General features: G+C 36.5%; 1 protein-coding gene across 1 annotated transcript in view; it reads left to right on the forward strand.

Moving 5' to 3' along the window:
* HERC2 (HECT and RLD domain containing E3 ubiquitin protein ligase 2) overlaps positions 1-26,481 on the forward strand; it is a gene marked incomplete at its 5' end in the record, with an annotated part of 106,725 nt that overhangs the window by 37,248 nt on the left and 42,996 nt on the right. Inside the window, 38 exons of the mRNA XM_026074698.1 lie at positions 55-233; positions 871-1,055; positions 1,391-1,546; positions 1,807-1,992; positions 3,118-3,288; positions 3,395-3,498; positions 3,621-3,771; positions 4,425-4,639; positions 5,540-5,672; positions 5,769-5,896; positions 6,023-6,218; positions 6,820-6,956; positions 7,433-7,606; positions 7,689-7,825; positions 7,943-8,094; positions 8,496-8,687; positions 9,497-9,684; positions 10,181-10,373; positions 10,980-11,162; positions 11,764-11,948; positions 13,527-13,674; positions 13,764-13,960; positions 14,186-14,416; positions 15,074-15,209; positions 15,744-15,887; positions 16,881-17,023; positions 17,220-17,487; positions 17,644-17,786; positions 19,996-20,094; positions 20,190-20,358; positions 20,464-20,589; positions 21,380-21,488; positions 21,638-21,777; positions 23,475-23,665; positions 24,550-24,655; positions 24,820-24,911; positions 25,479-25,654; positions 26,147-26,258. Of these exons, the coding sequence (XP_025930483.1) occupies positions 55-233; positions 871-1,055; positions 1,391-1,546; positions 1,807-1,992; positions 3,118-3,288; positions 3,395-3,498; positions 3,621-3,771; positions 4,425-4,639; positions 5,540-5,672; positions 5,769-5,896; positions 6,023-6,218; positions 6,820-6,956; positions 7,433-7,606; positions 7,689-7,825; positions 7,943-8,094; positions 8,496-8,687; positions 9,497-9,684; positions 10,181-10,373; positions 10,980-11,162; positions 11,764-11,948; positions 13,527-13,674; positions 13,764-13,960; positions 14,186-14,416; positions 15,074-15,209; positions 15,744-15,887; positions 16,881-17,023; positions 17,220-17,487; positions 17,644-17,786; positions 19,996-20,094; positions 20,190-20,358; positions 20,464-20,589; positions 21,380-21,488; positions 21,638-21,777; positions 23,475-23,665; positions 24,550-24,655; positions 24,820-24,911; positions 25,479-25,654; positions 26,147-26,258 (6,075 nt within the window). The remainder of the gene's footprint in view (positions 1-54; positions 234-870; positions 1,056-1,390; positions 1,547-1,806; positions 1,993-3,117; positions 3,289-3,394; positions 3,499-3,620; positions 3,772-4,424; positions 4,640-5,539; positions 5,673-5,768; positions 5,897-6,022; positions 6,219-6,819; positions 6,957-7,432; positions 7,607-7,688; positions 7,826-7,942; positions 8,095-8,495; positions 8,688-9,496; positions 9,685-10,180; positions 10,374-10,979; positions 11,163-11,763; positions 11,949-13,526; positions 13,675-13,763; positions 13,961-14,185; positions 14,417-15,073; positions 15,210-15,743; positions 15,888-16,880; positions 17,024-17,219; positions 17,488-17,643; positions 17,787-19,995; positions 20,095-20,189; positions 20,359-20,463; positions 20,590-21,379; positions 21,489-21,637; positions 21,778-23,474; positions 23,666-24,549; positions 24,656-24,819; positions 24,912-25,478; positions 25,655-26,146; positions 26,259-26,481) is intronic.

Here is a 26,481-nt window from a genome sequence, read left to right on the forward strand (position 1 = left end):
TCATAATCATAGTGGCAGTTTGCTCTTTTTCTTAAACTTAATTTAAAATTTTAGGATATTGAAGCAAAAAAAGAAGCACAGAAAGAAAAAGAAATTGATGAACAAGAAGCAAATGCATCAACACTTCATAGGAGTAGGACTCCATTGGATAAAGACCTTATTAATACTGGAATCTATGAATCTGCAGGAAAACAAAGTTTGCCATTAGTTCAGCTAATTCAGCAGTTACTAAGGTATTTGCTTCAAATTTGTCTTTTATTTTTCTACAGAAATCTGTCTAGATAAGTTTTATGAAATATTCAGCTAAAGGATGACTGGTTTTTGATTAGCGAAAAAATGCAGTCTTCTGTTACTAGCATTTCAGCTCCTCAGAATTCAAAATATTGAACATTCTCCCAGCCTGTATGTAGCTTTGCTATTTTATGTGATTGACTAGGGAGGAAAGCTCTGTAGTGATTATCTGAATATAGAAAGACTTGCTGCTTTGCTCTTGTGAATTTTGGTACTTCTTCCTGTACTCTGAAAGGCTGTGTAACAGATATACATTCTGAAGCTCTTCTTATAAAGTAGAAGCATCAGCACGAATTTATTTAGAACTGAATGTTCTACCTCAAGGAGATTCTAGTTGGGGCATTAAGTGGGGAAGAAATATGAGTTTTAAATTCTTGACATTAAAAAAGAATTGTGGATAAAAGGTCAATATAGGATGATGAGAACAGAGCTTCTTTATGACAACCGCAACAGCAGATAGGCCATAGAAACACAGGTTAAGCTTTTGCTGGAATTTCTCACAAATAAATAAGTAACCTATGCAAGGTTTTCTCATAGGATGTTCTTTTAAGTACTTTACAATGCTTTTATACCACCTAGGAACATCGCTTCACAGACGATAGCCAAGCTAAAAGATGTTGCTCGTCGCATTTCTTCCTGCATGGACCATGAACTTTATAGCAAAGAAAGATCTGCTTCTCTGGATCTGTTGCTCCGTTTTCAGCGTTTACTTGTTAGTAAACTTTACCCAGGAGATTATGCTGTGCAGGTCCCTAATACATACAGTAAGTTGTTTTTAAAAAAAAAAAAAGTACTAAACAACAAAAAAACATTTCTGTAATATCTTTTTTGCAGGGTAGCGGGTTGTCAGCTCAGTTGCTGTGTCTTTCTGAAAAGTTTTTGAAAGCAGTTTTTTAAAATAATTTTCTGTTAAAGAAAACCTCTTTGGAATGCAACAGGATCTAAGTCATAAACCTTTTAAAAATTAAAAAAGATGTTTTAGTTTCTTAATTCAGTGCTAATAGAATGGCTGCTTTTCAGAAAGGTTTGATGGTTTTGAAGTCTGTCTCTTAAATATGGCTCTATGATGGTTTCTGTGCTCTTCCTCCCTTTTATACAGGTCCTGACCTCCTTGGAGTTGGCTCTTTACTGAAGAAATACACTGCCCTTCTGTGCACTCACATCAGTGATATACTTCCTGTGGCAACTAGCATTGCTTCTGCTAGTCATAGGCATTTTGCTGAAGTATCTCGTGTTGTGGATGGGGATTTAACAGGTAGGTTTTTCTCCATTCTTCTCCTTCCATTCGCTCCCAGGAAATCATAAAGTTATAGTGTAAATGTTCTTGACGATTTTAAATAAGTGAAAAAGAGTCAAATTAGTCTCTCAATTTGGGGGAAGGAGGGCAAATTTGACTGCAAGGCAAGAGCTTTGTACTAAAGCAGTAATACAAGGTAGACTATGTTGCTTGGTGATTTATTTCCAGCATGTCATAAACATAGGTCTTTACTTAAATCTGAATATTTTCTGTTTTAGGTGTTCTTCTTCCAGAATTGGTGGTTTCTATAGTGTTACTCCTCAGTAAAAATGCTGGATTGATGCAGGAAGCTGGTGCTATCCCTCTGTTGGCTGGCTTGCTAGAACATCTAGACAGATTTAACCATTTAGCCCCTGGAAAGGAAAGGGATGACAATGAGGATTTAGCATGGCCAGGAATAATGGGTATGTGTTAACAGCATCTGGACTATTTATTTATGTTTTGATAAAACAGCTGTATAAAAATGGTGGTTATTCATGAGCTTATCTCAGAAAGGTAATTCTACTTTATAGTACAAGAAGATTTTATTAATCCAAATCAATTCAAAAGGCAGTGTTTCTGTCAATGAGCTCTTAAGAAAACTATGTATAGAGATAGGATTAAACAGAGTWTAAATACAGCTTTTTAAAGAACTAGTTCAACACTATTAAGCCAGTTACAGCATCCCGTTTCATTTTTTTGCATTTTGAGTGCTAAAAGTTGTGGTGAATACATGAATAGTACTGTGTTTTGTTATTAAATTATGTCAGTAACATAAAGGGAGAGTAATATGAAAGTTTTCTTTTCCCAGTACACTTCATAATATGGGTTGTGTTTGGGGTGAAGAGAGGAGCAGAAAATGTGTGTTTCTGACTGTTTATGACTGGTGGAAGGAGGAATGGAACATGATTGCTATAGCCCAAGAGCACTAAAAGCCACACTGCTAGAAAGTAGTGTGTTGGGGGAAGAGTGTAAAAAAACAAACAAACTTGTATGAAAATTCAACTGTTGCTCAAATAGAGCAAGCAGATGGAGAGGCATGCGTGCGAACATTACTCTGATGGTTCTTGCCTGGATGATATTACCTTTAGTTTGAAATAGAGTTTACTGATATGTAGAGTTTTAGTGTGTATGTAACTTTTTTTAATTAAAAAATTTGGGTTTAGATGAAAATTGACTGTATATTCAGTGCCTTTTGCATGAATGCAGTTCAGGCATTTAGTAAAACTGAAGTAGATTTGAGGGAGAACCACCAGTAATTTGCCAGAACAGCAGTTGTCCTGTTCCACCTCCAAGCAAAACAACYATGTAGTTGGACAGTACCAGATCTATCGCAAAGTGAGATTGGAGATTACTGCATAAAAGAATATAACATACAGATAATTTGACTGCATTCCRTATTACTGCTAACATAGGAACATATTCATAGACATTTTGACTTTTAAGTGTATCAAAAAACAAGCAGCCTTTGAATAGAAGTGAAGAATTTGGTAAGGCAACTATTAAAGAAAGTCCAGAAAAACTTATATTCTTCTGTTTTATATCCATAGGTTCATTTTTTACTGGCCAGAGCTGCAGAAATAATGAAGAGGTGACACTTATACGTAAAGCTGATCTAGAGAACCACAATAAAGATGGAGGATTCTGGACAGTAATTGATGGGAAAGTGTATGATATAAAGGACTTTCAAACCCAGTCTTTAACTGGCAATAGTATACTTGGTGAGAATCAGCACCTGAACCGAAGATACAGATTACTTTTGTTTCAAAGCTAGATGGTATAAACAGTTGCGTATRTATTATACTGACCACCTCATTCTTTCATTAGCTCAGTTTGCAGGTGAGGACCCAGTTGTTGCTTTGGAAGCTGCCTTGCAATTTGAGGACACACGGGAATCAATGCATGCCTTCTGTGTTGGCCAGTATATGGAGGTAAAAATGTTAGGATAGTTTGTTATAATGGATACACCCTTTCTGAAGTAAGGTATTGTTTTGCTTTTAAAACTTTTTTTGGAGCTCAGTTCTAGCTTTCAACTAATATTTCTTTTAATTAGCCTGACCAGGAAGTGATTACAACACCAGACCTCAGTAGTCTGTCATCACCTCTAATAGACACAGAAAGGAATCTGGGTCTTCTCCTTGGACTGCACGCTTCCTACCTAGCAATGAGTACACCGCTTTCTCCTGTGGAAGTTGAATGTGCCAGTAAGCAGAACCTCATTTTAAGCTTAAATAAGTGATAAAGGCTCGTGAAAGCATGCAGAAAAAGGGCACTAGTTCAAATAATTTAACTGGTAATCTAACACCTCTTTAGTTTTGCTGTTTTCTAAAGAACAAAAGTTCTTTATTCTTGACATTAATTACCATGCACATCAAGGCCTGAGAATTAGCAAGATTTAAAGAGGGATTAGATGATGATTTTGAAAAATAATACAGAATTTTGTAATGTATAGAGAATGTTGAAAGAAAAATGAAACTCTATATAGCAGTTATCTCACTGTCATGTTCAGATAAGAGTGTCTCAAGCATCTGGTGCTGGATTCTATAATACTGGTTCTTAGTTTGGTGAATAGAGGGTACAATTCAGTATTAATCACAGAATAATAGCTAAGGTTCTGTTATCTCCAAACAGGTGATGGCTGTCCTGTCCTTGAATGTTTCTTAATTTGTATGTTTTCCTTCCTCCCCCCCCCCCCCCCCAAAAAAAAAACAACTTCAAAAAAGCTTCAGCAAACGGAAGAGCTGCTAAACCTTCTGTTTGCAGCTGTGCTGCTTATTTTACTGCAGGGATTTGTTGGGTCTCGATAGGTTAACCTTTCATCAGAATATACATTTGTGTTTTGCTTTCTTTCCTTTAGAATGGCTCAAGTCATCTATCTTTTCTGGAGGCTTGCAAACTAGTCAGATTCATTACAGTTACAATGAGGAAAAAGATGAAGACCACTGCAGTTCACCTGGTAACACTACCCCAAACAAATCAAAACTATATACACATCGATTAACTTTGAGCGACCATTCACAACCTTTTCTCCAAGCTATTGCAGATAATAATATTCAGGATCACACTGTGAAGGTAAGCCCTCTATATTTCTGCTTCCAAAAAATGTTTCTGAAAGCTGTCAGTGGTGGCGTGAAGCAGGTTCATTGATGAAAACTCTCTGAAAGTTTTAGCAGACAGTAAAAATGGTTATTTCAAAATTACTGCTTGTGAAAGCAGTGGTTGAGTACTACTAATGGATAAAATGTACTGTATTTCACTTAATATGGTAACTGTACAGCTGCTTCTTTTGAATTTTTGAATGTGAGAGCTAAAAACTGTAAATGTATTTTTACAAAAAAATTACATACTGTATTACTTTCCATGCAAGGCTTTAGTAGTACTCACAGACCRTGCTTAACTCAGTTAAACTGAGATGGAGTACTCAGTCAAAGTGCAGATGTATTTTATGCTTCAGATGCATGTATGTCTTAAAGTCCCTCTGCACCTTGGGGTTCAGGTTTCACACAGTAATCATGGATATTATGAAAACCTTACGTTTATATTGAACACTCTTCGTAATACCTGCACAATTTCTAACACTTTGATTTTGGCTCCTTTATTTAAAAAAAAGAAAAAAAAAAGAAAAAAGGAAGTCCTGTGGAAGACAGGATAGCAATGGTGATGAGTTAGGAGAAGACCCTTAAAAATGGTGTTCCTGGCTATCTAGATAAGAAATCAAAAGTAGTAATAGCTTTGTTCCTTGTAGCCATGTTGCCCTTAGTATGAGAAGAATAGTACAGGGCATCTTTGCAATATTAGGTTGTAATTCTTGTTGTTTAAATAGTGCGTACTGTATAGCATCTCTGGCTTCCGAATATTAGTTCAGGTTGTGGAGATTATTCAGTGTTATTTACATGCTAGCTGAAGTATTTTTTTTTACCTTTTATTATATTAAAAAGTAGTTAAGTAGTGTTTTGTTTTCTGTTTTTATAGGACTTTTTGTGTCAAATAGAAAGATACTGTAAACAGTGTCACCTAACAACACCAATCACGTTCCCTCCTGAACATCCCGTGGAAGAAGTAGGACGTTTGTTATTATGTTGTCTTCTGAAGCATGAAGATTTGGGTAGGTAGGCTCATGGTACAGCTGTTTGGACCAAATTAAACCTTGCTATTGATGGTTTTATAAATATATATTCATAGGTTATCTTTTCCCATTAAGGTCATGTGGCACTGTCTCTTGTTCATCCTGGTACCCTTGGAGTTGACCAGGTAAAACACAAAACCTTACCAAAATCTGTAGTGGATGTGTGTCGTGTTGTCTACCAAGCAAAATGCTCACTGATTAAGGTAAGTCTCTTACCTTCTGATGTCTAGCTTATTTTTCTTTAGAAATGTTTTATTTTAAAAAGTTGCATATTCTCTGTTTTGTTGTATGTTAAACAGTAACCTATAATTTTTTCATACCTTTTCTAGACCCACCAGGAACAAGGACGTTCTTATAAGGAAGTTTGCGCTCCTGTCATTGAACGTTTGAGATTCTTATTCAATGAACTGCGTCCTGCAGTTTGCAATGATCTCTCTATAATGTCAAAATTTAAACTTCTGAGTTCCTTGCCCCGATGGCGAAGGGTGGTTCAGAAGATAATTAGAGAAAGAAGAAAAAAGAGAGGTGAGAACATTAATTCTGTTTTTTCTATACAACAATGAAACTCAAACTCATTCCAAAGTTTCTTGTATATTTAATGTTTTTTTTATTAGCTAAAGTGCCCAAACCATTTGCTTTCTTGTGCATTTTCACAAACTTTTCTAAATCAATGGTCACATGTCAGTTCCTACAGTAAAAACAAATGGACAAGAGAGTAATCTAAGGTGAAGTTTGGTTCTTGTTTTCCCAGTCTGTTAAAAATGACCTGTCTATATCAATTGTTCTGAATTTGTGTATAGTAAAATTTACCTAGAAGTGTTATCTTCTTAAAAATGATGTTTTAATAAAAGTGTGGTAAAACAACTATTTAACTAAAAATACTAGTGTGCTGATCAAATACTGAAATGCATTTGATGTCGATCTTTAAAGATTAAGCATATTGCAGATATTACCAGAGCTAGTTTGGTAATAGGGTTGGATTTAGAGTTTACCTAGAGTCTATTCCCCTTTTGTCACAGGTGGATCTTATAATAAATTCTGTATGCTCAAGTTATCATGAAGACCTAAAACTTGACACTGTAAATGCTATCTGGTTACATGAAGGAGAAATCTTTTTTTTTTCTAGTGCCAAAAAAATCTGAATCTGCTGATGCAGAAGAATCCAAAATTGGAAATGAAGAGAGTGATTTAGAAGAAGCCTGTGTTGTACCTCACAGTCCTGTGCCTATAGATAAAAGGCCCATACCAATCAAATCACCCAAGGTGGGATATCAGATTTTGAATCAACCTCGTGAATAAAAATAACAAAAGGAAAGGATATGAGCTAAAGCAGCGCTTGGTATAAATTGGCATTTAATATTCTGGTAATGGTGTTTGGGATGCATGATTAAATATGGCATCTTGTTTTAATGAAACTTAAATCTTAAAAATAAGCTATGTACTGCATATTTAGAATCTGTAAAGATATTTTCTGTAATCTTAAGATTATTAATAATCTTAGAATTATCCAGATAAAATAAAAGATTGCGATAAGTTACTTACTCTTGTTTGAGTACCAATGCATTTGAAATTATATGTAGCAATTATAAACATGATATTGAGATACAGATAATATTAAGCTCTTTCCTGGCTTTGAAGACTTTCTTCTAATATTTGAAATCTGGATGCGGTTTTGTATGAAACAACTTATTTCTCAGTGACTTAAAATTTGTTTAACTTGCTATTTTTCTATTCTACAGGATAAGTGGCCGCCACTTTTGAGTACAGTTACAGGTGTCCACAAGTACAAATGGCTGAAACAAAATGTCCAAGGCTTGTATCCACAGTCTGCCCTGCTTAACACCATTGTTGAATTTGCACTTAAAGAAGAGCCAGTGGATGTGGAAAAAATGAGAAAATGTTTATTAAAACAGGTAAGCTGAGTAAAAAATGTGCTTGCATGTGCGTGTGTTAGCAATTTACCTAAGTATGACACTTTTTTTCTCCCCTTTGCAGTTAGAAAGAGCAGAAGTTCGTCTGGAGGGAATAGATACTATTCTGAAATTAGCAACAAAAAATTTTTTGCTCCCATCTGTGCAATATGCTATGTTCTGTGGATGGCAGAGGCTTATTCCGGAAGGAGCCAACATAGGGTAAAACTCACTCTCTGTCCCTCYGTCTCCCCTCCCCCCCCCCTTTTTTTTGCTTTCACAATTCTTAAGCAAAAAAAAAAAAGTATTTAAAAGCTTTATTGTTGTTTTTATATGAAGGGAACCTCTTACCGACTGCTTGAAGGATGTTGATTTGATCCCACCGTTTAACAGAATGCTGCTAGAAGTAACTTTTGGAAAGTTGTATGCATGGGCTATTCAGAATGTCCGGAACATCTTGCTAGATGCTAATGCAAGATTTAAAGAACTAGGTGAATCTCATTTTGTTGCTGTTGGGGGGGGGGGGGAACTGTATTAAACTAATTATGTTGCATTTTTTCAAGTTCCTAGTAATTGCGGTCCTAAAATGAGTTCCCTTGTTTTGTGCTAAGAAATATTTTGACTTTTCTGTTCTCCCCCTTTAATTTAACTTCCTTTCCAGTGTTTAAGAGAATGTAGCTCATTTTTCAGCAACAGGTGAATTGATTACCCTTTAGTGATGTTTTACCATTAACATTTAAATTGTTGTAAAAAGTTTCTCTGAACTTCTGCTTGTAAGTTCTTAAAGCCAAGGGAGGAATAACCAATACTGTAAACCATCAAATTTATAAACTATTTTACTGTAGCTTGCAAATGTCAACTGACTATGTTACGCATACTATTTCTGAATTAGGTGTACAGCCTGTTCCTCTGCAAACAATTACTAATGAGAATCCAGCAGGACCAAGTCTTGGAACTATTCCTCAAGCTCGTTTTCTGCTGGTCATGCTCAACATGTTGACACTGCAGCATGGTGCCAATACCTTGAGCCTTCTCCTAAATTCTGGCATGCTAGCRTTGACACAAACAACACTGCGGCTGATAGGTACGAGATCTCTTGTTTTCTTGCTGTTTTGAAGAAAATACAGGTTTGATAAATCCCTGTTGTAGGTTTTAGCTGTTGGTGTGCCAAAAGTACAGAATGGCTTTACTGGTTCAAGATAGTAATTAAAGCTGTTCACCTTCACCACCAGTATAAGAACATGTCAGTAAGCAACATGAGAAGGAAGTTAGTTTGACTATAACCAGGTATGATTTTTTTTTCTAAGCCTTTGTCTTGAGCATCCTTTGTTAGAATTTGTGAGCAACAGAGTAGTTTTGGTGGAAACATTAAAAACTGCGTAGCCCTCACTCATTTAGTTTTATTTGTTCTACCTATTAAAACCTTTCCCAGTCTCTATATTTAGGCTGGAAGCTTCCTTTGTTTGATCTGTTACAAGAAGTTTTGGGTGTTGGTTGCCGTGATTCAAGCTTTCCTGCTTTTATTTCTTTTTCTCAGATAGTAGCAAATAATTGTTCTTATAACTTCTACTTAACTGGAGTGCTCAAATGAAATTTTTCCCCAAAAAATTCTGTTAGTAAAATGACTTAGCCATTGGACTAATCATTCTAATGTCTTTATTATTTGTCGTTTATTTTTGTTCAAAATTAAGTATTTTAAGACTGATGAATTCAAAATTATTATATCCTAGCTGTCTAAAAGCTCCCCTGACTCTATCACCTGTTAAGTCAGCTTCCTTATTTGTTACTACTTTCATATTACAAACCTTATGTGCTGTCAGATTTAAGTGTGACAAAGGTACTCAAAAAATTTATAGCTGCTTTTAAACTTTCTCATGTTTTTTTCCTCTTTAGGACCTAGTTCTGACAACATTGAAGAAGACATGATTGCTTCTTCTCGTGGAGCTTCTGCTACAGTCTTAGAAGAGTCAAGAAAGGAAACCACACCAGTTCAGCTCCCTGTTTCTGGACCAGAGTTGGCAGCCATGATGAAAATTGGTACCAGAGTGGTGAGAGGGGTAGACTGGAAATGGGGCGATCAGGTACAACTTCTTCCATGCGGGTTTGGATATGTTAAAATCTGAAGTCTGTATTTAATGGGCTGTCTGTGAATTTTGTATTCCAACTTTAAAGGTCACTTTACCTTTCAAAGACTTAGTTAACATTAAATAGATAAAATACTCATTAAATTTCATTTTTGGCCATGAAAATTCTTTTTTCAGTGAAACTGTTCTGATTCATTATTTAAAAGAAGCTGAATCACTTTTTGCCACAATATTATGCAATTCCAGCAAGGTGTGTGGAACTTCTATATTGTGAAATAGATGTAAACATGGATGTTGGTGCAGTTTGCTGGGTTGATTTCTTTAGAAGACTGTGAGAATGTTTTCCAACTTTATGGTGAAATTTGAAAAGTTATTGAATGTTCCTTGCCTAAACATTAGGTTAGCAGAAAAAAAGCAATGTTGTTATTACTATATTAACTTTGGATATGAATTAGTGTTGCCAATTATTTAACTTGAGCCTCTCTTCTGTCAGGATGGGCCCCCCCCTGGTTTGGGTCGCGTGATTGGAGAACTGGGAGAAGATGGCTGGATTAGAGTGCAGTGGGACACTGGAAGTACAAATTCTTACAGAATGGGGAAGGAAGGAAARTATGATCTCAAACTAGCTGAGCCACCGCCTGCAGCACAGCCCACAACAGAGGATTCAGACACTGAGGATGATTCTGGTAAAAAGCAAGTTTTTATAAAAATACAAGCAGGGTTTTAGATGAATTCCAAAATCAACATCTTACAAGAGGAAGAAAGCTTCTTTCAGAGCAGAAAATGTTTCATGAAAAGTGATTAATTTAATAGATGTGCACTTCTGACCAGAATCTTTCTTAAAATAGATTTACCATGGGAAAGGAGGCTAGGAAGGATGGTATCATATTTGTTGAGCAGTCATGAGCCAAAGAAAAAGGCATTATCCAACTGAAATAATTTCAGTTACTGGTATCAGGAGGTACACTTTTGAACATATGTTAATGACGGTCTAAAGYGTGGATTTTACTTGGCCTAATTATATCTTGTCACACTTCTTCCCTGTTCTTGTCACTGTATTCTAAATTTCTTTTAAGTAGTGTAGTGCTTGAGAAGAACTTGAGAATATCTGCAAGAAGTATTTGGTTTATATTTTTCCCTAGCAGTGTGAAATAAGGAATCTGCTTCATGTCAAATCGGCTTAATAAAATAATATTTCTCCCAATTTTCTCACATATTGTTTGTTTCAGACCACTTTACAAAGTAGATTAACTACGTATCAAAGCATTTTTGCCTTTTGTGTTTCCCTTCAGAAGGAGAACAAGTTGAAAGGAATCTCCACCCTACTTCCATGATGCTGACAAGTACTGTGAACCTGTTGCAGACACTGTGTCTCTCTGCTGGTGTCCATGCTGAAGTCATGCAGAGTGATGCTACTAGGACTTTGTGTGGTCTGCTCCGTATGCTTGTGGAGAGTGGAACAATAGATAAATCAGGTATATTATATAGACATAGTCTGCTTGTGTTTTGCATTTTATTAATGTCTTACAACTTTGTAAATCTTTTGTTACAGGTTTTTAATTTTTTGAGACCAAAGGCTAGAAAACATATTTTCAGACCTTTTAAAATCTTAATTAATTGTAAAAGCAACATAGATGATCTTGGCCACTCTTAGATCATAAGCAGAAATAGCTGGAGAAATGCATGAGGAGATCATGAGCATCAAGACAAATGTAGTTTGTTTAGACAATGAATTACTTATGCTCTCTTTTTCTATCTGGGGGGAACAGTATGACTGGGTATATCATATTCACTTTTATAGCTCCTCTGTAATTTTAGAGAGTAAAGTTTTTACTTCTTTGAAATGAGCTAAATAAGGAAACAGTATGAGGATGAGAATTGTTTTAAAGGCATATTAAAAAAAAAAAAACCCAAACTAATTACACAACTCTAAAATGGATGTTAACAGTACATTTAAGGATGGTTTGGTAGCTCAGTATTATGATTTGTCCAAAATAATTCCCCAGGAATATACAGAGAGTTGTTGCATAACTAGTGGAAAAGTCAACTGTTACATATGTATCTTTTTATTTTTAGCTTCCTTGCCAAATAAATTAGTTTATAAAGAACAGCATAGAAGCTGGTGCACGTTGGGATTCATTAGAAGTATAGCACTCATGCCTCAGATGTGCAGCACTCTTAGTACCTCTCAGTGGATAACTTTACTAATGAAAATTGTTGAGGGGCATGAATCTTTCACTGCTGCTTCACTACAGAGACAGGTAATGTGTGCGTTTCTAGATTATTTTAATAAGAAATGAATTTAGTGGATTTGAATTGTCTATAAAAAAATATGTAAACAATGAGATCGTGAAATGTCCAGTTTTTAGTTAATTGGAGAAAAGAAAACAAGTCTTCTAATATTTAAATTCATTGTTTTAAATATACGTATGTACTTTTTGAGCCTTGAGGGTAGTACAGGCTGTCTTGTTCTCGTGAAAGCCTGAAAGTTTTGTGCAGATGTGAGGCCAAAAGAGTGTTCCAAAAATGTATTCCAGAAACTCCCATATAATGTTTCCTAGAAGTTAGAGGAAAAGGTGTTTGGGAAAAGTGTACAACTTGATTGTAGAGTTCTCAAATTATGTATTACCTACTACCCCTCCCTCCAGGGTAAATTGTTGTTATTGTTTTAATTACAGTTTCTTTTAAGAAACTGCATCTTTGCATCTTACTTCAGTATTTTTTTTTAAACTTACAAATTTCAAGTCTTGTTATGCCTTTTTCATGAGATTGTGAAGCACCTTTGTTATGGGGTATCTCTTCTAAGTTCTAAGACTCAGGGATCAAGAGATCGTCTCTAATCTTTTCCTTGCTAAAGATGTTAATGTTTTAAACTTAAATTTGTATCATAAAGGCCTGTGTGTTATTGTGTCATCTTCCAAAGAATTTTTGCCAGTATTTTTAATTTGCTGAGCCTTTTCTCGTTATTCAGGACTTGGTGCATTAGAGTCATCTATGCTGTTCAGGGAATTCTTGAGAGAAATGAGAGTTCCTCATGTACCACCACCTAGCTTAGCAACAAGAAAAAGACAAAACTTTGGATTTGTAGAAAGATGTGTTATTGACAGAGGTTTGCAACGAGAGAGGTTCTTCTCACTTGTATTGGACTGCAGAAGATGAGGCAGCTTGCATCCTGAAATACTTGTGTTCAGAATGTGAATCCCCATCTGCTCTTTGATATTGGCACGCGATGCCTTCCCATGTTTCTACTCAACCCTTCGTAGAATGTCTAGATTAATAGAAATTGGCCTGTTCCTTTTATATTGTGTTCAGGCCCTAATTATACTGTAAATATTCTTGGTGTCACTGTGGTTGCTTCTTGCTTTCCTGTATGCTTCAGCTTTACATCTGTTAGTATACCTTCACTGCAGAGCACTTGAAGCTTTCATTCTGAAATATATGCTAGTACTAAGTTCCACACCTGGAATCTGAACAAAGTTCCCACTCTTTATTCCTATTTTTTCCTTTGTGTTTTAAAGTTGTATATGGGTTATTTTGTTTCCCAGTGTGTTTCTCTCATGTCCAGATTATTGCAGAGCTTGGCTTCACTAATGAAATGTGCCAGTAAAATTGTTAGTGACTTTGAACTGGCACAACTTTTTATGTATTCCTTAGCAAAAAAAATGTGAAAATCAGTAGCATTCTAATTTCAGCAGCCAGAAAGAAACCAGTGTTATAGAAATAGCAACAAAGGAAGGCTAATTTTTAAAATGTCTGTCTTCCATACTTAAAATGTCTGAGAATTTCCTTTCCATTTGAAATCACCAAATGTTATAACACTCATTTTGCTCTCTTTTTAGATTCTTGCTGTACATTTATTGAAAGCAGTACTTCCATCCTGGGACAAAAATGAAAGGTCAAGAGACATGAAATTTCTTGTGGAAAAACTGTTTGGTTTTTTAGGCAGCCTGCTTAGCACTTGTTCTTCAGATATCCCACTGCTCAGAGGTAGAGGATTTTTTTCTTAATGGCTTTATCTTTATACGTAAAATACATATTGACTATACAAGTATTGTGTGATTGCTTTATCTTTTCAGAATCTACTCTGAGAAGGAGAAAGGCCAGGCCCCAAGCTTCTCTAACTGCAACTCACAGTAGTACTTTAGCRGAAGAGATAGTGGCATTGCTGAGGACACTGCATTCGCTAAGCCAGTGGAATGGACTCATAAACAAGTACATCAACTCTCAGCTAACCTCCATCACCCACATCTTTGCAGGAAAACAGTCAGAAGGGGTAGTTTCCACGTTTTAAAATAAGCTCATTTTTATAGCAATAATTATTTTAAAGTGATAAATGCTTGTAAATAATGTTAAGCTTAATTTTGAAACCATTTTTTTGTATCTATATATGTGTACCTGTGCTGTAATTTTTAAATTGGAATATGTGCAATTACTTTTTATTTTAAAACATGTAGAAGTTTGTTTTCTCCCTACAGTTAATTTTATTGTTCTTTGTTAGGCTCTTTTGGATGACTACTTTCCTGACACTGAGAATCCAGAGGTGGGAGGCCTAATGGCAGTGTTAGCAGTGATTGGTGGCATTGACAGTCGCTTGAGACTGGGTGGGCAAGTAGTTCATGATGAATTTGGAGAAGGCACAGTGACACGCATCACTCCAAAAGGGAAAATCACTGTACAGTTCTACGATATGCGAACATGTAGAGTGTGCCCTCTGAATCAACTAAAACCAGTAAGTTCATTTTATTGAGGCTTTAATACAGGGAAAGGTATGGTTTTGTGAAATTAAGTGTAAAGACTTGGTATGGTGCAAAGAAATTATTTGTTCTTCATTTGGTAAATATGTTGAAGCTCAGCACCTACAAGTCTCTGAATTAATGCAAGTCTAACACAGTGCTCATGAGTATCTTTATAGGGCCATTAACGTCTGTCCTCATTTCTTGAGGAGGCAAATAGTCCTTTGACCTGGGCTAAAATCCCAAGTCACGACAATATGATTTATAGCAGTTAGGTGAGAAGAGCTTGATTATTTCGTTAATGTGAATTGTGAACTAACCTAGAAGCTCTTTGTTTTTTTCACCTGGATCTTTATCTCAAGTTGATTAAGATGGCTTTAGTGAAAGTTTCCAGCCTGCTTCAGGGACTTCAGTTCTTCCTTGCTCTCTCTCTCTCTCTTGCTTTTTCACCCAATAGTTGTGTGATACAGCTACAACCTTAGCAGCTTTGTAGGAAGTGAGTCCTCTCTGGCTGTTCCTGGTCAAGTAAAATGAATAATGCTTTTGCTCCTTTTCAGATAAGAAGGATTCAAAGTTCTGAATGATTTTATAAAATGTTGGAAAATACTGATGGGTGTTTTCTGTTTTTGTCCGTTTCTCCCCCCCTCCCCCAGCTTCCAGTCGTGGCTTTTAATGTAAACAACTTGCCTTTCACTGAACCTATGCTATCTGTTTGGGCTCAACTAGTAAACATGGCTGGAAGTAAAATAGAAAAACAGAGAATGAAGTCTCCTAATCAGGGTCTTTCAGGTACATTTTTATTTTATTATTTTGAGCTGGATATTCCCTAGGAAAAAATACTGGTAACAATAAATATACATGGGAAAAAGGGTTTTCTGGAACCTTGCTTTTTTTCTTGGTCAGCCTTCAATAATATGCGCTTATGAGGCATGTTTAGTTAGGAGATGAACAGCTTTGAGGCACTGTAAGTGGAATACATTTTTTAATTTGGCAAGAAAATGTAAATATGGTTTGGAACTGGACTTCTTGTATTGAATTGCTTTAAATATTGGATGCATATAACAACTACCCTTACTGTACTATATATCCACTGTGTGGTGGTCCGAGGGGTGAAAAACAGAAAGGTGTTTTTTTATATCGTGGGTCATCAACATGTTATCCAGACTACCTCATGTAGTTCATTAGCATTTCACAAGCTTTCACACAGTAAGTTAAGATGTAAACTGTTTTTCAGGCTGAGGTCATGAGGTTGTAAGAATGTTAGCCTTTCTTCTCCATTACAGGGAATTTCTAGCACTAATGGGTGTATAATGTTTCTGACAGGTCAAGTGGATTTGGATCTGCTGAGATGCCAGCAATTAAAGCTGTATATACTGAAAGCAGGCCGAGCTCTGCTGTCTCACCAGGATACACTAAGGCAGATCCTATCTCAGCCAGCTGTTCAGGAGTGTGCATTAAATCCTGCAGGTATTTTGAAATCAAACCTGTGTGCGCCACAGTTTGTTCAGGTGGTAGATACAGCACATAAATATAATCCATGCTGATGGCAGTCGGAGGCTAGAAATTAGGTTTGGCCTCAAAAGACAAAAAGTTAAAGACTAAACTTCAGGAATGTTTTAAAGTTATGTATTAAAAGCATTTTGATTTTTTTGACTTAGGTTTTGGAAGAATAGGGTCAGGTGTTTGAAGCTTGAAATGTTGGAGTTTGTCAAATATACAAAAAACAGTCTTTCATAATTAGTATTTGGACAGAATTTGTAAATAATTTAAAAACAGTTGTGCTTTTTGCTATTTTTTTTCCTTCTTCAAAGCTTAAAGTGTGAGATCTCAATTAGTTATTCTTTTTGCTTCAAATATTTTTCATTTTCTAGTGAAACAAGTATGGGTTATGTAGTATCTTAAGCACAAGCTTAAAAGGAGTTTAATGAATTGTAGTTTTAATTAGTTTGAATTCATCCTACCTATATATGAATTCTGTATATTAAAAAAAAATAGAGAAAATAGCTCTACCGGTTTTCAGGATTGCTATTGTTGTCCTTCTAGTTCATATTCATTCTTTGGGCATTGTATGAACAATATATACCACGCTTTTGGGAACAATGAGAGGAGGAGATTGTTAGTAATCTATTAGTAATCTATATAAAGTGGTTTATCTTGGAAGTACCTCTGTATAATAGTGTTACTGTAACAAGATGAACTCAAGAGTTACTGGTGTATGTTCACTGTCCACTGAGTAGACTTGTTCTAGGTGTATTTTAGTAAAACTCATGTTTAACTACAGATTTCTCACTTGCTTTGTTTACGGGGAATGTGGTGCACATGGTTTAATCTTAAATGCTTGATTCCTGTGAAGAAATGTGGGAGAAATTCCTATGTTTGGTCTGCAGATAGGCCCCAGAATAAGTCCCTGTATTGACTTTTATTACRTGCTTTTGGTTAAAATAATGTTTTTGTTTCAAGAGGATGGAGCAGTTGCATCCCCTGACATAGGAGATATGTCTCCTGAAGGACCTCAGCCTCCCATGATCCTTTTGCAGCAACTTCTAACAGCTGCTACACAACCATCACCTGTGAAAGCAATATTTGACAAGCAAGAGCTTGAGGTAGAGTCTGTGTTTTCTCATAATAAGTAACCTAATCAGCAAGTCTGTCTAATTAACCTTCCTATTGAAACTCTTTTTTGCTCGCTTGCTCTTTCTCTCTCTCCCTCACTCCTCCCTCCCCCACACGCATGCACACATAAATAAAACCATATTAAATATTCTTGTTTTACCTAGACTAATTTGTGTTCCCATTTAGGCTGCTGCTTTGGCAGTATGCCAGTATCTGGCTGTAGAGTCTACACATCCTTCAACTCCAGTGTTTGAAGACTGTAGCTCTAGTGAGGCTACAACACCCGTCACAATCCAACATATCCGACCTACAAAAGTGAGGAAACGCAAGCAATCTCCAATCCCACCCCTTCCTATTGTAGTTCAGCTTATGGAAATGGGTTTTCCTAGGAAAAACATCGAATTTGCACTAAAATCACTGTCTGGAACCTCTGGAAGTGCTTCTGGGTTACCAGGTATGTTGGTTAAATTAGTAGTGTTAGAAGGAAAGCTGCCAGCAGACTAAAACACTACTTACGAAGGAGCAACTGTTACTTCCCTTTTTGGAAGTCCCTGTTTGAAGAATGTCAGAAAATCCCTTAGTAACAGACTGGCTTTGTTGTCTATATTAGGAGTGGAAGCCTTGGTTGGCTGGTTGTTGGATCACCCTGATGTTCAGATTACTGATCTTTCTGATGCTGATACTGTCTCTGATGAGTATTCAGATGAGGAAATAGTAGAGGAGGTAGAAGAAGCTGAAGCTGCCTGTCCTGTGGTGAGTATCAAGTTAAAAAAATTAACTAAATGTGCTAACAGAGTCTAAATCTTGTAATTCTTTCTCTTTATGAACTTGGTTAGAATTCAAGGACATTGTGCTGTCCCAAGTTTTCATGACTGTAGCAAGGACCAAGTTGGCCAAATGTTTCTAAAACATGTCGAAAAAAACCTCAATAATCTATAAATATTTGCTTATCAATGTAGGAGTGGAATGTCAGGTAGATGTTTCACTAGYGATAGCCGTAAATATTCCAGATAGTCCCAGTTAGTCTCATTCAAAATAGTTAATGCTATAGAGGAATATTTGTAAAGGACTCCTTTCCTTGCCCCCACCTCCTTTGGGCTGAAAAAAAGGTAGTAGAGTATGTTAGCTACAAACTGTGATTGAAGAATTAGTGAATAAAAGGCAAAAGATATCGGTGAAATAACTTAAGGTTTTTTCATTATAAAAACTGTTTTTCAATTATTGGCAATAAAATGGCCTTCWTAGTGTCTGTTGAATATGATGGCTTTAATCTGAATTTACATTAGGTTTCTGTTAACTTTCAGGAACTGTTTCAGTAAAGATTTATCAGTAAAAAATAGGTGCAGTATTGCTGCTTATTCTTTCAAGTGTTATGCTAAATTTTCTGGTATATGTGAGATTTTGTAATTGTAACAGAAAGGAATGTATTATGCTTTGGAGGAAATAATCTTGACATTGAGTTCTCATATTTTCATCAGTCAGTACTGCAGTGAGAAACTTTGTCCTATACATTGTCTTTAATATGCCGCAGTTAAAAAATACATCATCTCATGCTCAAAACAGCACCAAGTTTCCTAAAAATTCTTGTTGCGGCTGGAATGTAATATTCCCATTTTTTTAAGTAAATCAGATCTTGAAGAATTTCTGATATCTACAATTTTATCTTTTTCATCAGCTTGTTTTTCTGAGCCCTATTTATAAGTTTTTGAAGTCATAGTTATATTACTGTAACAAAAAAATCATAGTGTACCTTAAATAGTTGATGCACCATGCACAAGTACATGCTGAGGGCTGACTGACTGGAAAGCAGCTCTGTAGAGAAGAGCTGGGAGTCCTGGTGGACAACAAGTTGACCATGAGCCAGCAACATGCCCCTGTGGCAAGGAACCCACTTGGTATCCAGGGCTGCATTAGGTTGCCAGCAGGTGAAGGGAGGTGATCCTTCCCCCTCTACATAGCCCTGGTGAGGCTACGCCTGGAGTGCTGCATCCAGTTCTGGTCTCCCCAGTACAAGAGAGATGGTCCTGTGGGAGCAAGTGCAGCAAAGGGCAACAAAGATGATTTAGGCTCTGGAGTGTATCTCATACAAGGAAAGGCTGAGAGAGCTGGGATTCTTTAGCCTGGAGAAGAGAAGGCTCGGGAGCAATTTACTGATGGGTGTAAATATCTGATGGGAGGTCCTAAAGACGATGGGCCAGACTCTTCTCTGTGGTGCGCAGTGACAGAATGAGAAGCAACTGGCACAAACTGAAACACAGGAAGTTCCACTTGAACACAAGAAAACACTTCTTTACTGTGAGGGTGACTGAGCACTGGAACAGGTTGCCCCAAGAGGTTGTGGGGTCTCCATCCTTGGAGATCCATCTCCTCCATACTCAAAAGCAGTCTGTATAGGGTCCTGGGCAATGTACTCTAGGTGACCCTGCTTGAGCAGGGGGATTGGACTAGATGATCTCCAGAGGTCCCTTCCAACCTCAGCRATTCTGTGATTCACATTCACCCACTGTTTGTTGTTGTTGTTGCTGTTGGGTTCCACCCCCGCCCCCAACATATAATCTAAAGAGTGGAGTGTGAAATGTGCATATGTAGGTCTGATTACTCACTAATCCTTTTTGTTTCGACTTTCTTTGGCAAGCAAATTTCCTAAATGCCTTATTTCCTAAATTWCCAAGCTGCATCTTGCAGCTTGTTTCAGTCATTCTGAAAATTTGTAACTATATTCCTTGCCAAGTCATTCTGGAAACTAAGCTGTGGTTTAAAGTAAAGTAGATCATAAGCTTTACCCTTGTAGCCAGTTGACTTGTTGAAGATTTTTCCCATTTCAGCATGCAGCTTTGATATTACATGTGTTTGCTTTTGTTGGATTATCTTGAGTTCCTGCTAACAGTTGTATTTATTTGAACTGAAAACAAACAGATTTTTAAAACAGCTCTATACTTATCTTTTTTTTTTTTTTCCCCAGTCAAGTGGTGCTGTTGTAACAGAGAGCCAAACCTATAAGAAACGAGCTGATTTCTTAAGTAATGATGATTATGCTGTGTATGTGAGAGAGAATATTCAGGTAAGGATGATGATGAAAGCTATATGGAAACTGCTTCCCTTCCGCTACATACATCTGTGCAGAATTATGGCATTTTATTGTTCTTTTTTATCTAGGTTGGGATGATGGTTAGATGCTGCAGAACCTATGAGGAAGTTTGTGAAGGAGATGTAGGCAAAGTAATTAAATTGGATCGAGATGGATTGCATGACCTCAATGTGCAGTGTGACTGGCAACAAAAGGGTGGTACTTACTGGGTCAGATATATCCACGTTGAGCTTTTAGGTAAGTTCACTGCTGTTTTTAAGTAACTAGCTGAATGATATACTAAGGGAGATTTATCTTGGGGAGGGGAAAACCTCACCATGTGTTTATTCTTGCAACTATTAGGATTCCCACCACAAAGTTCTGCCTCGCATATCAAGATTGGTGACAAAGTGCGTGTGAAAACCTCTGTTACCACACCCAAATACAAATGGGGATCAGTTACTCACCGAAGTGTTGGAGTAGTCAAAGGTAATGTATATTCAAAATGGGGAAGGGGGGGGAAATAAAATTCGAAACCACACAGACTTTGTACAGTGTTTAAAGAGAATCTTTTTGACACAGTTACAGCTCATACCACTATGTGGGAGATTGTGTGGTGATAAGAGAGAATACAGTGCATTTGATGTCCATGACGAATTTAGAGCCACATATGCTGTGGCTGCCCCTTTTTGTTAATGTGCTCATCTGCATTTTGAGCTACTCTGTTCACATGTAGTAAAGGTCTTTAAAAATCTGTATAGTTTCCTGTGGTAGTCCTCATTTACACTTTTTCTAGATGAATCACAAGTATGGTTTCCCTTTAAGAAGTAAGTCTGTCTTGAGAGTGATGTGGAAGTGAGGTGCACTAATGTCTACCTACAAGTGATGTTATAAAAGTAATCTGTGGGGCAGAGATTCTTTGTAGTGGTACAGATGTTGGTCAGTTGTTTGTCCTTAGAAATAAACACACACTCTCTCCCTCTCTCTCTGAGAACTGTTCTTTAAAAACAACAACAACAACAACAACMACCACCACCACCACTCAGGGCCAAGAATTTAAATGGAATCTATTAAAAATCTTTAGTACTTTCCTCCCTGCACCTCCCTTGCTGCAGGTTACTTGATTAGGTTAATACATAGTTCTATTAAAATAAAAGCTGTGAAAATAGCTTTTTTCATGATAAATTTCTGCTCTGATTTTGATTACGTCACTGGACAGTTTCCACTTTGTTTTATAGAGATTTGCAAGACATTGTATTTTCTGCATGTTTTGTCACAGCATTTAGTGCCAATGGAAAAGATGTCATTGTAGACTTTCCTCAGCAGTCTCACTGGACTGGCTTATTGTCAGAAATGGAATTGGTCCCCAGCATTCATCCTGGAGTCACGTAAGTGATGATTTATATTTTTCTTAATGTACGTGTGTTGCCCTTTAGCCTTATTGTCTTGATTTCACTGTCCTGAGTGCTGTTACAATTAACTTGTACCATGAAAACTGCTGGAAATATATTTATATTTTGTTCTTTTATGAAATCAGGTGTGATGGCTGTCAGATGTTTCCTATCAATGGGCCTAGATTCAAATGCAGAAACTGTGATGATTTTGACTTCTGTGAAACTTGTTTTAAAACCAGGAAACATAACACCCGACATACTTTTGGCAGAATAAATGAACCAGGTAAATTTCAGAATTTAGACTTTCTTACATGAATTTAAAATGTGTTGAATTCATTTTTAAAATAATCTTAAAATTCAACTTCTTAACATAATAAAATTAGTGTTCAGACTGACCCTCTAGGCAACAAAATATTTTTGGCAGAACACAGCTGTTGTTGCAGTTGCCTGTGGTGAACTACACCAAAACTTCAACTCTTTAGGTTTCTTTGTAGACTGCTTATCAGCATTAAATAAGCTTAAAAAAATTGGTTACATGACAAAAACTCCTTATGTAAGACCTGAGTTTTCAGCTACAGTAAGAATAAAATGCTATAATTCTTTGGTCTTCCTGCCTTTTGCTGTCAGTCTAAATGGAGGTGAATCGATCCTTCATGACAGCAGGTACAGCTTGAAATGCCTAAGATTCCAGTGTAGTCTTTAATTGCTCTTGAGCAAGTTTGCCCAGCAATGTGTGAGGTTTACTTCCTCATTGCCTCCATGATCTGGAGACTCAAGAGAAGTGTGATAAGTAAGGGAAACCTTTCCAAGGATTCCTCCCGTCTCTCTCTCTCCCCTCGTCCGTCTCTCTCTCTCTCTCCCCTCRTCCGTCTCTCTCTCTCTCCCCTAATTTTTCCCGCACCTGTCTAAAAATCAATCTGATCAATAATATTTGCAAGATGATGCTGGCTTTTGGACTAAATCTCTTAATATTTAGGTATTGCCAGTCTGATTGGTTTGAGAGTCAAATAAAATCGTTCCCCTACTAGAAATTATGAACATGCATTTCATGTATACAATAGTTTATTTAAAGGGCAAGAAAGATTTACCATTAAGAAATCGGTTAATACGGTTGTACAGCTAGTATAGTGTTTATCCCTAATCCTGTCCATTGCATTGGGTAGGGTAGAGGAGTTGCAGTATTATCTAATCAGGCTTACTAGAAGCTACAAAGTTCTGTAAAGGGAAATAGAAGTGGATTTTTGAAGGGAGGAAGAAAAAAACCAACTCACTAAGCCCTCACATTCTTAACTTCTAAGATTCAAAATTTGTTAAGTGATGAAACTTAGCTATTTTCTATTCTCCTACAAGGGATTTCTGTTGAGGGTTGCATGTTTTTCATATGCTGTGGTGTTGTATGACATTGATATGCCATGGGCCTGTATTTTGAAGTGTATAACATCATAAATTTTGATTTGTATTTCAAAAGGAAGGACCTTTTCAGGCAGATATTTAGTCAAGAATCTTAGTCTTCTAAGGATGCTATCATTTTAAAGAGTTCATGGCCGGTAATGTTTTATCATTCCAGATTAGGAATTACTCTTAATGTTCTACAGCCCCAGTGATATAAGAGTGAAGTCTTCCTTTTTTTCTTCTTTTTTAATGTTTATTTTTTACCAACTTATGATAGGTTTCCTTAATACAAATCAATTGTAAGTATAAGAAGATAAATGTAACTACCCCAAATGACAGGCATGAGAACTCATAGGGTCAGGTAAAGTACTTGAAACTCCTTTTAAAATAAATAAATTTCAAGTTATGCTGTTTAAGCAGGAGTAATATTGCCAAATCTATGTGACATGCTTCCAGCTGCATTCTACTTTGAGAGTACATAGGAGAAATCTTTAGGATTTGTTATATTTCCTTTCACATTGCTTATGGGGTTAATAAAAGCAATTTCCTTTAAGAGGACAATGCTTAAAATTTCATTTAACTAAACAGGTCAGTCTCCAGTGTTTTGTGGACGTTCCGGAAAACAGTTGAAGAGACGGCATAGTAGCCAGCGAGGAATGTTACTGGATGATTGGTCACGAATTGTTAAAAATTTGAATGTCTCATCTTCTGTGAATCAGGCTTCGCGTCTTATTAATGGTAGTGAACAGTGCTGGCAGTCTTCTGGCTCGCAGGGAAAGGTAACTTTAAGCCATACCTTTGGTTTACTCTGGCATGTTTTTTTTCTTAAGAGGACAAGCACTTACCTTACTTCATTAATATGTATGTTTGTTGTCTACGTGTAACACAGAAATGTAGTAAAAACAGATACTTGAAGTACAAAAGCTRTGTTTCTTCATAGTAAATGCGCTGATTTTTTTAAATTGTGCTTCATCTCTCTAATGAAGTTTCTTGTGAAATATAAAGAACTTGTATCATTTCTGAAATACAGAGTAATTATTCTGTGGTTTGATATGATTACATAATTACCTTTTGATTATGACTGATGACAATTGTTGTTAACATTCACATTGATTGTATCTTACTTAAGTGAGGTTGTTACAAGAGGAAAAGCACCTGTGTTATTAGCTAAAATTGCTCCTGACCACTGAGTCATGTGCCCTGTTTCTTAGTCTGTGGTGTACCAGTTTTATTGGCCCACAGCACTGCTCTGTGGCCAGCCTGGGCACCAGGGTCTGCAGCTGGGCTTCTCTCCAGTGCATTTCAATGCTCTGTCAATGGTCATGCAGAGAAATATCTGCCAGTACCCTTCTTTCAGGTTGTCTACAGTCTGTAACCCTTTGAAGGTTTACGTTATGTCCCATCTTTTGACCTCCAATGGCATTATGCTTTTTCAGACTTCTCAGTGGTATTGCTCTTGAGTGAAATCAGTTATTTGCTGCAGCTGTTTCTCTTTTACTGGGGCTCAGACAGGCCGGAACTGGACCAGATCATTGTTCTTTAGCCAGGTCCCATGGATTGCAGGTGTTCCGTAACATTCACGGTGGCACATACTTATTCTTGTTAACAATACAGTGGTCCTCACAATACTATCTGAAAAGGAAATTCTTTGTCTTTTCCATAGCACTGGATTCGCTTGGAGATTTTTCCAGATGTTCTTGTTCACAGACTAAAGATGATAGTGGATCCTGCAGACAGCAGTTACATGCCCTCTTTAGTTGTGGTTTCAGGTATGTGAATGTGCTCTTGAGAAGTCTAAAAATCTTTTTCTACATCAAACAGTAGGCATTCATCTGACTTCAGTCAACAGTCATCTATTTAAAATGCATGGTGTCTGTTTCTGACACAAACTCTATATTTTAAAATGTTTTCCTTTCCATGTTTTGCTTTCCAGGAGGAAATTCCTTAAATAACCTTATAGAGCTAAAGACAATCAATATAAATCCTACAGACACCACAGTGCCTCTTCTCAGTGATTGTACAGAGGTAAGTGAAGTTTGTGTGAGAAGAATTATTCTTACACGCAGCACAAAAATATTTTGCTGCAAGAGGTGGACGAAAAGCACCCTTATGATAATTACATTATTGTAGTTTACTTTTCCCTTCATGAGCAGTATTTCTGGCAGTTTACTAAAGTTAACTATCCTGATAAATTTTACCATAATCACAGTGCAATTCTGTAATAGTCTTAACAGTAAACATATTATAGCTTTTTGATAACAATTAATATACTTATGAAGCAAGAGGATAGCCATGTAAACTTAAATCTGGGAATAATTTTGGTGGTGGTAAAGCTTATTTTGGACAGTAGATCTAACCACCTTCAGTAACTTCAAGGAGGCGTGCATAATCAGTTTTTAGAAGATTGAAAGTGAGATCATTCTCAGATTTGTGAGACCATAGTACAAACTATACAGAGCTGAAAAGCCAGATATTTTAAGGTACAGATTATTATTTTTTTTAAGATGACAAAGCCAAGCAAAAATTGTCTTTCCTATGCTTCCTGAATTTATGTGGGAACCAAAAGAAGGCAATGTAATTTTTTCTTCTTAGTACCACAGGTATATTGAGATTGCAATCAAACAGTGCAGGAGCTCTGGAATTGACTGCAAAATACACGGCCTCAGCATACTGGGACGTATACGTGCAGAGGATGAAGATTTGGCTGCAGTCCCTTTCCTTGCTTCTGATAACGAGGAAGAGGATGATGATAAAGCTAACACTGGGAGGTAGGTAATTATAGGGAGGGGGAAAGACCTGTAAAGAGCCTTAGTGTCTTTATATTCTGATCAGGAGATTACCTGCAAACAGTGCAAATTAAACAATTAGATTGAATGGTAGGAAAGAGAGTAATTAGTATCTTAGTTTGTCAGAAATGTAGTTAGGTCATTTTTTGCTATTTAACTTCTTTTTTATGATTATCACACAGATAAGGTGTACATTTTGTACAATGCTTGCTTTTCCGGCATACTTGGAGTTGTAAAACTAGCTGAAAACTTGWTGTAGTCATATTTGATATGTGGCATATTTTGTCTATACACTACTGCTCTGCAGTATACCAAGATTCTGAGTTTTTTGTTTGTATTTGCCATTGCCACCACTTAACTGTGGTGATGTAATTTGGGTACTGAAGCAGTGTTCTGAAATGTGAAATCAGTAGATAAAGTGCTATAGCATGTAGGTTRCTGAACTAACTTTTGTTTTTTTCTCAATGTACTCAGTCTTGTTAGAAAGAAGGCAGCTGGCCTGGAATCAGCAGCTACAATAAGAACCAAAGTTTTTGTTTGGGGATTAAATGACAAAGATCAATTAGGAGGACTGAAAGGCTCCAAGGTATGTTTGTTGTTTTAGTATTTTAGTATCAAACAGAAGTAGCGAAAGATAAAATTTAAGTCTCACACAACTCAATGTTAATTCAAATTTAATTAGAATTTTAAAATTTGTTATCAAAATCTATCAGGAGTAGATTTGATGGCTTTTTAGTGTTAGGATGTTGTAGATGCCTGCTGTTAGGTGGAAAATTAGAGCAAATTTGCATTTTGATTGTTACTCTGAA

This window comes from Apteryx rowi, unplaced genomic scaffold, assembly GCF_003343035.1.
Source record: "Apteryx rowi isolate R43461 unplaced genomic scaffold, aptRow1 scaffold_396, whole genome shotgun sequence".
Lineage (NCBI taxonomy): Eukaryota > Metazoa > Chordata > Aves > Apterygiformes > Apterygidae > Apteryx > Apteryx rowi.